Source organism: Pogoniulus pusillus, chromosome 35 (assembly GCF_015220805.1).
Source record: "Pogoniulus pusillus isolate bPogPus1 chromosome 35, bPogPus1.pri, whole genome shotgun sequence".
Classification (NCBI taxonomy): domain Eukaryota; kingdom Metazoa; phylum Chordata; class Aves; order Piciformes; family Lybiidae; genus Pogoniulus; species Pogoniulus pusillus.
The window spans coordinates 13568592-13582122 of NC_087298.1; the positions used below are offsets into that span (position 1 = coordinate 13568592).

The following is a 13531-nucleotide window of genomic DNA, read 5'->3' on the forward strand; positions in this document are numbered from 1 at the left end:
GTTCTTGCCTCCCTAACCCCCCGAGCAGCCCCTCTGTGTCCAAAGCCCTCTAGGAGAAGGAGCCAGGCACATCCAGGACCCCAGCCCACTGCCGGGTGGGTATTTTATAGGGTGAGGCTGTCGGGCGGCGCAGAGGCCACCTGCAGAAAATGATGGCACAGCCTGGGGGGGTAAACGTTTCATTAACTCGGGCAGGAAGAGACACAAATGTCGGGAATCAGCCCCAATCTGCAGGCTCTGAGGAGGTTTGCCCGGAGAGAGGCAGCGCTGCCCTGAAGGGGAGGTTACGAAGCTGGCAGGCTGCGAGAAGCTTTTAATATGAAAACAAAAGAAGAAGAAGAAAAGAATAAAAAGTTTATTTGAGGTTTTGTCGTTTTGTTTTTGTGACTTCGGCTACAGGCGAAAGTGAGAATATTTCAGCTCAGCTCAGTAGAACGCATCAGGTGGAAAGCTTCCACCACGCACATCTGACATCCCCTCGCGGCGCTCCTTGCTTGCTTTTTAATGCTCTCCACCCGGGAAACATATCAAGCCTCAAGTTATCCCGGGACAAAAATAAAAGAGATGCTCCAAACCCCACTGCGCGGCTCCAGTGCGGGGGGCTGCGGGGAGCGGAGTAATGGGGGGAGGAAAGGTGGAAGGGAAAAAAACAAACCCTCACAGACCCTAAACCCTTCCATTTTCTGCGCGGTTTTAAATATCCCCCAGCTGTTTCCCAAAGCTTCTTCCCCGCTCCTAGGAAGGTGCTTTGGTGTGTCCACCCCACACGCACCCTCCCTCCCTTCCTTCTCGTTTCTCTCTCTCTTTTTTAATATCGGAGCTCTCCCTCCTTTTTAACATTTAAGAGGAAACAAGTTTAATATTCATGGCTGTTAATAGAGAAGGGCCATTATCGCCGCCCCATTGTTCTGAGCCCCGCACAATGCCGCTTGTATTTTCATGTGTATATTCCCAAAGTTCCTTCTGAGCGTTTAGTGAGCACTTTAATATTCATGGGTGTTAATAGAGAAGCCCTCAGTATATTGGCATATTGTTGGGAGGTGTACATATTGGTCTGACTTTGAATAGCCACAGTCCTCTTTTCTTTTGCTCTGTTTTGCAGGGTTGATGGGCCAGGAGTAAATGGGCATTTTTCCCCCCCGTCTCCCCCTTACAGAGAGAACATCTTTATTCCAGTCCCAGACTTTCTGGTTTCCCATTCAGGACCCTCAGAAATAATGTCAGGCAGAAGAAAAGTGGAGCAAATCAATCTTTCATGGTCTTTTTGAGACCAATTTGACATCCATGGACTCTTCTTTTCTTTCACAGCCTACAAGGGGATGGTCAGGATCTGGACAAGGTTGGGGTCTGATGAGGGGAGACATGGGATCATAATGCAGCAAAGAGAGAAAAGAAAAGCAAAACAAGAAAAGATTGCAGGGATGGGGTGATGGAGGAAAAATGAGGGTGAATGACAGTGCAAGAAAGGAGATTAGAGCCCAGCAGCTGCTTTTTGGGGGGCGGGGGGGAGGGGGGAGCTCTCTCCCCTCTTCCAGCCCTTCCCATGAATAGGATTTGAACAGAGCGGAGATTGATTTATAGTTATTGCAGTTGAACATTTATTGCTCTTAAAGAGTGGCGGGGAGAAAAGAGAGAAAAGGGGCTTGAAAAGCTCCTTTCTGTATTAAAGAGGTATCAAATGAAGACTGCTGAGATAATATACAGTGGCCAATGGGAATTTGATTTGCTTTAAAATTTAACTCTTGTGGGGCCGCCGCCGAGGGACGGGGCTGGGAACGGGACTGGGAACGGGGCCGGGAACGGGGCCGGGCGCTGCCAGCCGACACGTCCGACCGTTCGTTTCCGTGGCGCTGCAAACTGCCCGGTTCCACCGAAAAGATCCTCCCGGGCGCGGCTGCTGCCGCCGGGTGATGAAAATCATCACGATTGTGTCTGCGCTGTCATGATTTTTATTCGTTTGGTTTTGTTTCGTTTGCTGTAAGGGAGGCGAAGGCAGACGAGATGCCGAGCTACGAAAGAACCTGCGCAGGGAAGAGCCTTTTCGGAGCTGAATTTTCCTGCCCTGAACGCGGAGGTTTCTCCTCTCCGGCAGCAGAAACGCGATCGCAGCCGAGTCCCCCCGGGCACAGAAAGGAGCCCATTGTTCAGTGGGGAGAAATACATTTTTAGCGGTGATTGAAAGCTCCCCTCTCGTTTGAACTCGAGAAGAAAGTCCCTGGCAGGGAAGAGCATCCCCCCCCCCCCCCCCCCCCCCCCCCCGCCTCCCTCTGCCCCAACATCTGTTTGGAGCAATCCAGGCTCTAGGGCAGAGCCGAGCTTTGCCCCCTCCCAGAGTCATTAAAAAGATATTAGCCGAGCTGAGAAAAGTCCAGCGCGGCCCCGCGGTGGTGTCCGAGTGTCATTAAAGGCGATTTGGCATTTGGCAGAGCTAATACCGGGCGAAGGGACGCGAGGCGCCCGAGCTGACAAGCTCCTCGCTGCCGGCCGCCCCGCTTCGCCCCGCCCGCTGCCCGTTGCCCCGGAGCCCGAGGCCGGCGAGGCGCGGCCGGGCCGAGCCCATCACCTGCCGCCGTGCGCCCCGCCGAGCGCCGCGGGAAGAAAAGGGGCAGCGGCGGCCGGGGCCGGACTGCGGGCCGAGGCGCTCGTCTGCTCCGGCCGCATCCCCCCGCACCTCCGCACCGCTGCAAATGCCCCGGGAGCAGGAGGGAAGGCGCGGGGGGAGCGGGCAGGAGGGATCACGGCAGCCCCGCGGGTGCCGGGGAGCCGGGGCAGGAGGGATCATCGCACCCCTGCGGCTGCCGCAGGAGCCAGGCGCCTCCGAAGTTGCTAAATGTGTCATTTATTAAAGCATTCAGGGGGCTTTTCTTTGGCGTTTGCTTGCAAACTCACAAAGGCCGAGCTGCTGTTTGGGGGTCTTTTCTGATGGAAAAAGGGCTCGGAGACCCCCGGCACAAAAGAAATCCTGGCAGTGCTTTCAATGGCCGGGACTCAATGAGGGGGACCCTGCGCGCAGCGGGCGGGGGCGAGGGGCCGCCCGGTGCTGCCTGAAAGGCAGGCCTGAATGTAATGGGGAGATCTGCGTTTATTTGTTGGGATCACATTTAATTAGCTTAGTACAACCCTTGAAAGACAAAGGGACCTCAATCTGGATCCAATCTGAAGCTCGTTTGGAGAGCGAGGGCTCCTGGAAAAGTCAAAAGAGAGAAAGGAGAAAGAAAGGGGAGGCTGGGAGAGAAAGGGGCTGGGGGCCCAGCCAGGTGACTGGCACGCGTGAAACAGGGGGGCCTTTTGGGCACAAGGCAGGGCTCAAAAGGGAGGGAGGAAAATAGCCTCTTCCTCAGGTTTTACCTACTTAAACCCCCTGAAGGGGCCGGAGCTGAAAAGCCTCAATAGGAGCTAAGGAGGCTGCAAAGCAAACAGTGGCGCTGGAGAGGGGCTCCGGCCCTGCCGCCGCAGCAGTTGGCAGCACTCGGTTATGGGAATGTCCCCAAATGTTACCTGCGCCCGGGAACGCTCCCACCGGAGCGGGAGGCGGGGGGGAGGGGTTGGAGTGAGGTGATGATGCTCCTGGACTGCAGAGTTCAGTGAGCTGTCCGCCCCCCCACCCCAGCACACAGTTCCTCACTGGTCCCCATGGCCACTCCAAAGACCCCCCCCCCACAGAGCCTCCACCCAGCCCTTTGTGCCCCACACGGCATCTCTGCCCCACTGCTCGGGGTCCTGGGGCTGCGGATAGCCTGGAGCACCGAGAAGAGGTCCTCATGGGCGCACCCCTCAGTTTAGGGTAGCCCCTGGCATGCCCCTTTCCTGTCCCGACACAGGGCCCACAGAGACAGGTGGCACGGAGGATGCTGCCACCTCCCCAGGGACAAAAAGGACAGTGGCTGTCCCCAGGGTGCCTCATCCACAGGATGGAGCTGAAGGGATCCCCCTCCAAAGCTCTGTCTGCCTGTCCCTGATTCCCTCCGAGGGGCCGGGGGCAGGAGGTAGGGTTGGGATGCTCCTGAGCAGCGCTGACCCCTGGGCGAGTGCCTGGCAGCTCCAGGCGGGAGGGGGGGGTTGGTGTGTGGGAGCTGTGACCCTCCCCGTGATCGCCGCAGCCCTCGGAACCAGGCGAGCTGATTGCGCTGCTCGCAGAGTAGCTCCGGGGCTTTATTTACCTCCATTTCACTCTGCGGGAGGCCGCGGAGCGAGCGGAGCTGCTGAGTGCTCTCCCCTCTGCTCTCCCCCCTTGCATTTTTTATCCCCCCCCTTCCTTTTTTCCCCCCGTTTTTAAGTAATAGTTGCAGGATTATTTTGGTGAAAGGGTCACGGAGCACAGAAACAAACAGGAGAGGAGAGAAAAGCATCACCTCCCCTGCTGCATCCGACTGCCTCAGCCTGCGTCCGGCTGCTGGGCAGGGCTCCGGAGGCCCCCAGATGAACCCTGGCTGTGGTTCCTTTCTCCGCGCCCACCTCCGTGGCGCTGCAGCTTGGCGAGCAGGGCCAGTGGCACCGGGCAGCTGGATGCCAGCACCCACCGAGGCAGCGCCGGCACCACAGGGCCCTGGCTGAGCTGCTGGGAAAGGCTGAGGGTAAAACAACCTCCCAGTGGGTTTCCTGCCCATGACCAAGGGTGACGATGGCTGGGGGTGAACAACCCCCTCAGAGCTGTGGCGTGCTGCTCCCGGGGTCCTTGGGCTGAGGAGCCAAGCTCAGCCCCCCCTTGCTTTCCCTCATCTCTGTGGTGTCTACAGCCCAGGCTGGGTGCCAGAGGTGCTTCCCACTGCACAGGATCCTCCTTGAGCAGAGGAGCAGCATGAAGCGAGGGGGCAACTGGGCTAGAGAAGCAGGAAAGTCTCTGCACCTTCTTCTGTCCCCTGGCAGTGACCTGGGGTGGGACAATCGTGTCCCACCGCCGTCTCCCCTGCATTCCACCACTCTCTCCAACGCCTTACCACTGTCTCTCCCACATCCCACTGCCAGCTTTTCTGCACGGCAGATCCAGCTGCCAGACTGGGACTGCCCTGAGACACCAGCCCGGAGAGAGGCAGCAGCCAGGGCAAGGTGAGCTGCCCAAGGGGAGTGTGTGTGTGAGCCCCACTGCTCCCTCCTGCCCCTCTCTCTGTCCCCTGTGCTGGCCGTGCTGACTGCAGGAGCCAACCTCTGGAGATGGCAGCTGGGGCTGGGCAGAGCTGGGATCCAAGTGTCCAGCCACAGCCTTCATGGAGCACAGCTGGGCACATCCCAACAGTGGGGTGAGGCCAGCTGGGTTTGGAGAAGCAGCAGCACAGGTGGGACCTGGCAGCCATCTGTGTGTGTCCAAAAGCTCCCTGCTCCCTCTCCCCAGATCTCCCTCCAGCCACCCCTCCTGGCACCCAGCTTACAGTAAATATTCTGCTGCTTTGATGCAATTAAATATTTAAGAGTTGGAGAATTAAACCCAAGTCCCACGCCTGCTTGTCTCTTTCCATAATCGGTTTGGTTCAACTCTCCACGCCCATAATGTGCTTCGTGCTCGCAGCATGGACAATTAAAGTCTTTTTGACTGTCTTAAAGTCTCCTCTCTGCTCCCAGAAGAGCCTTTGCCTGCTCAAGACACACCAAGTCCAGGGCACAGGAGAGCACCGAGGGCATCGTGAGCCCAGGGAGGGGCTTTCAGGTTGGGGTTCTTCAGGCTGCTGATCAGAAATGGTTTGCAGAAGGACCACAGGGCTTGGAAATGAGTCTCTGTGCCTGAAGGGTGCCACGCGGATGGGGGGCACACAGGTGCCCATAGCCTGCCATGAAAGGGGCACCACAGGACAGAAGGGTGCTGGGGGAAGTGAAGCCATCGTGTGCCTGAGCCAAGGCGGCAGGAAAACAGCGCTGGAAGAAAGGAATTTGATTTGTGGGAGACAGGAAAGAGCTGGAGCCCAGGAGCCAGGGCTGGGGCCTTCCTGCAGGGCACTCACCTGGGGTGGACTTGTGGCGATCCAGAGGCAGAGCCTTCCCTCTCCTCTGCGAGCTCCTCGCTGTCCCCTTGGGCACGGTCCCCTGCTGGATGCTGGTCCCCTGCAAGGAGGAAAAGTCTGCACGGTCCCCACCACCATTCACGGACCCCAAAGCCCCAGGCATGACCCACATCTTATCAGCTCCTACCTAGCACCCCGGGCACCTGCCCTGCTCCCGGCGGTGTGCAGTTTCTGCCCCAGGGGCAGGCGAACTCCCTGCCACGAACACCGACACAGTCCCTGCCTCGCCCACCTACTGGGCATGAAACTCGCCCAGGGCTGAGCAGCAGCCTTGGTTCCTCGGGAAGCCCACGGACTTGGCTTGCAGGCACCACAGCAGCCTCTGGGGCAGAAGAGAGGAGGAGCTGCCTGCAGACCTGGCAGAGAACGGCGAGGTGCTCTGGGGAGGGAGCGTCCCCCACCCCGGCCCCCGGGACCCCCGGACAGCCACAGCCCAGGCTGGGGCAGGCGTCGGAGGGGCCCAGAGCTCGCCAGCCGCTCGCGAGGTGCCAGGGCGTCTCTGCCCCTCCTGCCCTGCCCCCCCCCCAGCCCATCCCCGACTCGCTTCGGATGAAGTTCAATGGCTGCGGCCCCTCCGCCCCGAGCAGGCAGCAGTAATGGAGAGCAAATTGCTGAACTTGGGAGCGTTTCAAGCACTTTATGCTCGCAGGCCACCAGACTGCTGCCGAACCCCAGCTCTGCAGGCACCATCCTAATGACAAGCCACATTTCCAAAGGCTTGCAAACTATTTTCTTCTGCTGCCCCACCCCCCCAATAAAAGGTTGCATCAGAAAGAGATGATTTCCATAATTCATGGGGGGGATCTCACAGGGGAGAGTCTCTCATCTGTACTTACAGATACATTTAAGGAAATGCATCCCCCCCAGCCCTGCGCCATTTACGACCACTGGCACGAGCTGTAATGCTCAGAGTCTTCAATTAAGGGACACCTTTGGGTTCATTATCACACAATTGCTCCCTGTGAACCATGCCAAATGCTGTTTTGGCACAGAGCTTGGGAGATGAATTAGAAGGAAGTCTTCTCGGTAATGCCCGCTCCCAATTCCCATCAGCAGCCTTTATGCCCTCCTCAAGCCATTTTTTTCCCCCCTCTCCCCTCTTTCCAAGTGGCTTTTACTATCCCATCTTTCACTGTCTCTCCTGATTCTCTGGAGGTATATTTAGAGATGCTGCATCTCCTTTTCTTCCGGCTCTCAACGTGCCTGCAGCCCTGGGCTCCGCAGATGGGAGCTGCTGCTCCTCCTCCCCACCCCATCTGCGAGCCCCTGCAGCTGGCTGGGCGGCAGGGAACGGAGCAGCTCCAGGTTGGAGAAGCTCAAACCTCACATTTCACCAGGGAAAGGAAGCTCTGAAGGAGCCAGAGCCACAGAACCAGGGAATGGTTTGGCTGGGAAAGGAACTTGAAGATTGTCCAGTTCCAAGCCCCTGCCACGGGCAGGGACCCCTCCCACTAACCCAGGTTGCTCAAGGCCTCATCCAGCATCCACAGCCTCCCTGGGCAACCTGTTCCAGTGTCTTGTCCCCCCTCACTGTAAGATCTCCATCTCCAAACCTGGCCTGGCTACAACTGAAAGTCCTTGCTCCATAAGTGGCCTAACACTGAGGATGGTCACAGTCACCTCCCTCCTACCCTGCTCCCTGCCCTCTGCCAGTGCTGCTCCAGTGGCCCTGCCTGTGAGCAGGCTGCAGGACAGGGCAAATCCTGGATGGGTTCAGCCTCAAAGCAGTAGAAGAGCAACAAGTGCAAAGAACTGAATCTCCAGGCCTGGAGGTGTCTGAAAGAGGCAGAATGTGGTGCTGAGGGCCATGGCTCAGCCCCAGCCGAGCTGGAGAATGGTTTGGGCTGGCAGATCTCAGAGCATTTCCAACTGAAAGGCCTCAGAGATTCTGTGATCAAAAGCAGGGAGCAGGGCAGCAGCAGGTGTGCATGGCTGAGTTCCTGTCCCTCAGGCTCATGGACTCCTCTTCATTCCCTTCCTGATCCCAAAAGCTTCCACCAGGAAGCTGCTGGCATCTTCCCTGTCAGGCTGCCAAGAGACTGGGCTGGGACTAGGCAGGATCTCAGGAAATATTCCTGCCCTGGAAGAGTTCCCAAACCTCAGAATGGTCTGCCCAGGGCAGTGCTGGAGTCACTATCCCTGGGGGTGTTCAAGGAGCCTGAGGACCTGCTGCTTAGGGCCATGGTTTAGTGGTGGTCCTGCAGTGCTGGGTTGAAGATTGAGCTCGGAGGTCTCTTCTAGGCAGATCTGTTCGGTGCTGCTGTGACATGCCACAGGGGTTCTCTGGAAGTGAGGCTCAAGGGGACTGGGTGAAAGAACCAGAGAAGTGTTTTGGCTGGAAGAGACCTTTAAGGTCACCAAGTCCAAGCATGAACTCAGTGCTGCCAAGTGTGGTGCTGAACCATGGCCCTCAGCACCACACCTACACACATGAACCCCCTCCAGGGATGGGGACTCCACCACTGCCCTGAGCAGCCTGGCCCAGGCCTTTCCAACCTTCAGGGAAGAAAATGTTGTTCCTCATGTCCAACCTAAAGCTTTCCTGATGCAACTTGAGGTCACTTCCTCTTGCCCTACCTCTTGTTACCTGGGAGCAGAGCCCAACCTCCACCTCACTCCCACCTCCTTGCAGGGAGCTGTAGAGAGCAATGAGGTCTCCCCTTACTCTCCTCTTCTCCAGACTGAACTACCCCAGTTCCCTCAGCTGCTCCTCAGACCCTTGGGAGCCTTCTCTGGACCTGCTGCTGTGCCAATGCGATGAGGCTGAGCTAAGCAACATGGGGAGGTGGAGAGCAAAGAGGGGACGACGAGAGCAAAGGAGCTGCAGAGGTGGAACACGGCAGGTGCGGGGCAGGCAGGGCGGGAAGGAAGGGACCAAAACCAGCCAGGGAAGTCGTCAGCCACAAGCCACCTCGTGGCAGTTTTATTTGCAGAGTGTAAACCGCAGCTGTCAGTCAAATCGAACCTCCACTTCTGGTGGGCTCTGGCACCGCACACTGCACCCGGCACCAGCCGCTCGCTCCTCTCGCTCTGAGGCAGTTCAAGCATCAAGGAAAACAACAACAACAAAAAAAAACCACTTAAAAAAAGCCCAAAGCCCAAACAAACAGGAAATTTGAGCCCATTTTCAACAGGAGAGAAGACAATAAAAGAGCTTCGACTCTGAGTTCTTTCTCCTTTCCAAGCACCCTTGGGTTATCTGCACAGCAACCCCCAAACGACCACACCGACCCCAGACAAATCTTCTCATCCCTTTTATTAAATCAAAGTCCTTTCTGTGGTTAACACTAAGAAATCATTTCTCTAGGTCATTCGGACAAATATTAGATAAGAAAAAACAAAACAAATTAAAAACGGGGGGGGGGGGGAAATCAACAATAAAAAGGTAAAGTAGAAAGCAACAACAACAACAAAGACAACCACAACAACACCCTGGAATTAAAAATAGTTCTCAGCTTTCCTCTGGTTGATTTTCCTCCTCTCTGTCCCACAGTGTTTGTGTTAAAAGGTAACTCATAGCAGATTCATTTTCATATTAAAAATAACAGGGATTTATATTCTGAGAGAGGAGAGGGGGGGGAAAAAGAACAACTTTTTATTATTATTATTTATATTTTTTCTGTGTTTTTTTTTCTTTATTATTATTATTTAAAAGAAGCTCTCAGAGGCCTTCAGAGCCCCCAGAGGGCAACAGGGAAAAAAAAAGTCTTGCTAAAAAAAGTAACAATTTTTTGGTTGCCTTTTTCCCCCTCCCCCCTCTTGTTTTTTTTTTTTTCCACTTTTATAGTACAGACTCTACGAAATGATACAAACCCTACAAAATAGTCACCCCCCCCCACCCCCTTTGTCCCCTTTCCTTTCCCTCCTCCCCACAGCTCCCCAAGTTTGCCCGGCAGGAGCTGCCCTGGGGGCGTGGGGGGTGCAGAATTCACATCGTTAATTACAACAACAGCAGAGCTTTAAAAAAACTCCAGAGCAAAACAACCGAAAAAAAGGCAATACAAATAAAAAAGGGAAATCAAAAAGACAGCCAAAGGTACAAGAAATTAGCAGTAAAACATTTAATCAATTTACATATTTAAGAATATTTAAATACTGTTTAAAATCTTCTTTTTCCTCTTTATTTTTCCTCCTATTTTTTAACTCCTCTTTATTTTCTCCTTTTTATTTCCTATTCTTTTTTATCTTCTTTTTATTTCCTACTCTGTTTTTATCCTCTTTGTATTTCCTACTGTTTTTCTCTTCTTTTTATTTCCTACTGTTTTTATCCTTCTCTTTTTATTTCCTATTCTGTTTTTATCCTCCTCTTGTTTTTTTCCTCTTTTTTATTTCCTATTTCCCCCTCTTTTTTTTTCCTCCTCTTTTTTGTTTCTCCCCCCCTCTTTTTTTATCTTCCTCTTGGTTTTTAACTCCTCTCTCTTTTTTTTTTGTCTCCTTTTTTCCCCCTCCTCCTCCAGTTTTTTTCCTCCTTTATTTCCCCCTCCTCTTGGTTTCTTTTTCCCCCTCTTTTTTTTGCCTCCTCTTGGTTTTTGTCTCCCCTTTTTTTTACCCTAGTTTATTCCTCCTCCTGTTTTTTCCTCTTCTTGTTTTTCCTTCCCCTTTTTTTTATCCTGGTTTATTCCTCCTCCTGTTTTTTTCCTGGGTTTGTTTTTCCCTCCTTTCCCCCCCCCCCCCCCCCCCCCCCCATCTTTTAAACTCTTCTTTTCCCTCTTGTTTTTTTCCCCTTATTTTTCCCCTCCTCTTGGCTTTTTTCCTTCTCTCTTTTTTTTTTAATCCTGGTTAATTCCTCCTCTTGTTATTGTTTGATTTCTTCCCCTCCTCTTTTTTCCACTCTTAATTTAAGAGCTGTTACCTACCCCCTAAGAGTTCCAAGCCACTTTTTCTGTTGTCACAGAAAAGACTGGAAAAACAAAACCCAAAAAGGATAAAAACCAAACCAACAACAAAACCTTCACCAAAACCCCAACCAACAGAGAGAGAGAGAGAGAGAGAGAAAACAAACCCTGAACAATTCCCAAACCCCAGGTGTGGAAATGTCACAGCTCTGAGCGGGGGAGGGGCTGGAAAATTTCTCTGGTTTCTTTCCCAAAAAAACCAAAGAATCCTGGAGGGGGTTTGGAAGCAGTTCTGGTTTTAACCAAATTTGGAAAGAAAATGCCCAACAGGTCCAGCAGTTTAGTAGGTTATGAATTGCTCCTGATTCTTAGCAAGGTTCAGTAGGGATTATCCTAGGGCTAAAGCCTTGCCCACAGACAAGGGCGAAAAGAAGTCTTCGGCAGATCTAGAAACCTCTGTTACAAAAAAGACAAAAGAGATTCTTCTTCCACAATGATTCCAAGGAAAAAAACGAACCCAAAGAAACAAAACGAAACGGACAAAGAGGCTGCAGCGAGGATCTTGTTCTACTGCTCCTGGAGAAGGGAAAAGGAGAAGTTAGTGGGCGGCTGCCGAGCCCCCGCGCCGCGGAGCTGCCTCCTCGCTTCCCTCCGTCCCAGCTGCGTCTCCGCGGCTGCCGCAGGCTGCTCTGGAGATATCGCCCTGGCACCCCGAGCTCGCCTGCCGGCGGCTCCTGCCTCTCCCCACACGCAGTCAGGCAGGCAGGGCTGCAGGGGACTCCCTTTTATCCCTGCTTCTAGGTCACACTTGGCCAGCGCCCGCGGCGAGCGCCGCTGCCTGCGCCCGGCTCGACCTCGGCAGCAGGGAGGCTGCAGCTGCCTGAGGATGCTGCCGGCTCCTCTCGCCACCTCTGCTCCCAGCACCGAGCCCGACCCCACACAGCTCCAACGTCTGCTCTGCACCTACTTCTGGCCAGGGACCGAGGCATTTGCTCCGTGCACCCAGCGCTGGGGAGAGCCCTGCGGGTACGATCAAGATAAAGCCCCCTCAGAGTGCCAGGTGAGGTCGCACTGCCCTTGGCAGCTGGGGACCCCCACTCATTTTCCGTCAGCTTTCTGCTGCCTTCGGGGACAGGCTGCGCCCTCCCCAGGCAAGGACACAGCTCCTGTCCCAACACTGAGCCCGCAAGAGCAAAGGCAGAGCTGGTGTGCCTGGCCCCAGGCTGCCCCATGTGCCAGCGCTGTGCCACCTCCTCGGCCTGGCTCCCGCAGTCCTGCTACTGTAACTGCACAAACCAGCCTGGAGGTTACAAACAAAAGCCCCCAGGAGAAGCAAGCAACCTCCCAGGCCTCTCCCGAAATCCCTGCACAGGGAAATGAGGCTCTGAGGCGGACACTTCTGTGGGCACTGCCCCAGCCCCAGCAGCTCCCTGCTGCACCTTCTCAGCCCAAGGCAGACCCCTCCCAGCACGACACCAACGTACCCAAGGGAAGGTGCAGTGGGGTTCAGGGAGCAGGGATACAGACCTGGCTGTGGGCCTGAGCCTGCCCCAGGGTCTGCCCGTAGTAGGCAGCCTGCTGTCTGTAATACTCTGCCCACGCCATGGTGTAGTCGGGCTGGGAGCTCGCCTGAGAAGCAGCACTGGCAGCGTGACCTGCAGGAGGGCAGGGCAGAAGGCAGAGGTCAGCAGTGCGGTGACAACGAGCCCAGGGCTGGGGGCTCCTGAGCGAGGAGCCAGCCCCTTCCAGCAGCTGCAGGCAGCTCCAAGAGGGACCCTGGCACTGCTGTGAGGACAGGACAGGCTCCAAGCAGCAGCTTGCAAGTGACCAGCTGAGAGCAGCCAGGTGGTTCTGGGACACCACTGCCCAGGTGCCATGGCCAAACTGGCAGTGGCTGCAGAGCCCTCAGCACTCTGTCTCTGGAGAAGGAGACTCCACAGCCTCTCTGGGCAGCCTGCTCTGGGGCTGCAGCACCCTCGCAGCAAGGAAGTGTCTCCTCAGGTGGAGGTGCAACTTGCTGTGCTCCAGCTTGCACCCCTTGTTCCTTGGCCCATCACTCAAAGAAGGCTCTTCCCAGCTCCCTGCTCTGCCTGCCCCACGGCACAGCCCGGGGCGGGGGTTGATGTGGGGGGGAATAATGCAGTGCAAGTGTGAGGTGGGTGGAGGGGCCAGGGCAGCAGTGTGCTGTCCAGGGGCACAGCAGGGGGTTAAAAGACGTGACCAACGCTACAAGTCAGGACCTTTGCTGGCAGAGGTCAAGGCTGCCTCAACTGTCCACCTGCTAATGCCAACAAAGGGCTTCCCTCAATGCCTTTTCTTCTGGGAGCATTACAGTGCAGAGCAGGCTGAAAGGACACGCAGCTAACAGCGCTCACGGCCAAAGGCTTCCCCTGCCACTTCATTGCTTTCACAGGGGGCGAAGTCATTAAAACCCGAGGACATGTGTAGGGGGTGGGGGGCTGCCACTCCTCCCCTCCAGGAGGGCACTCTCTGGCCCTAGGAGGGCTGCTGGGAGAAGGACTCAGGCAGCTCTGTGACAGCAGGGCTGGGAAGCAAACAGGCTGCAACAGGCAGGGAGAAGCCTCTGCAAGGGACTGTGTGCAAATGAAGCTGTGAGTACCAAAGCAGGCACTGCCCCGAGGAGCCTCACACACCTTGGTGAGCTGCACCTGGGCACTGCTGTGCTCAGAGACTCACACAACT

General features: G+C 55.4%; 1 protein-coding gene across 4 annotated transcripts in view; it reads right to left on the reverse strand.

Moving 5' to 3' along the window:
• Positions 1 to 10668: 10668 nt before the first annotated feature.
• Positions 10669 to 13531, reverse strand: part of FUBP3 (far upstream element binding protein 3) — a 39434-nt gene continuing 36571 nt past the window's right edge. For all 4 annotated transcript variants that reach the window (XM_064170884.1, XM_064170883.1, XM_064170882.1 and 1 more), the window contains 2 exons: positions 12356 to 12483; positions 10669 to 11404 (listed from right to left, as the gene is read on the reverse strand). In XM_064170884.1, coding sequence (XP_064026954.1) covers positions 11396 to 11404; positions 12356 to 12483 — 137 coding nt within the window. In that variant the 3' untranslated portion in view covers positions 10669 to 11395. The remainder of the gene's footprint in view (positions 11405 to 12355; positions 12484 to 13531) is intronic.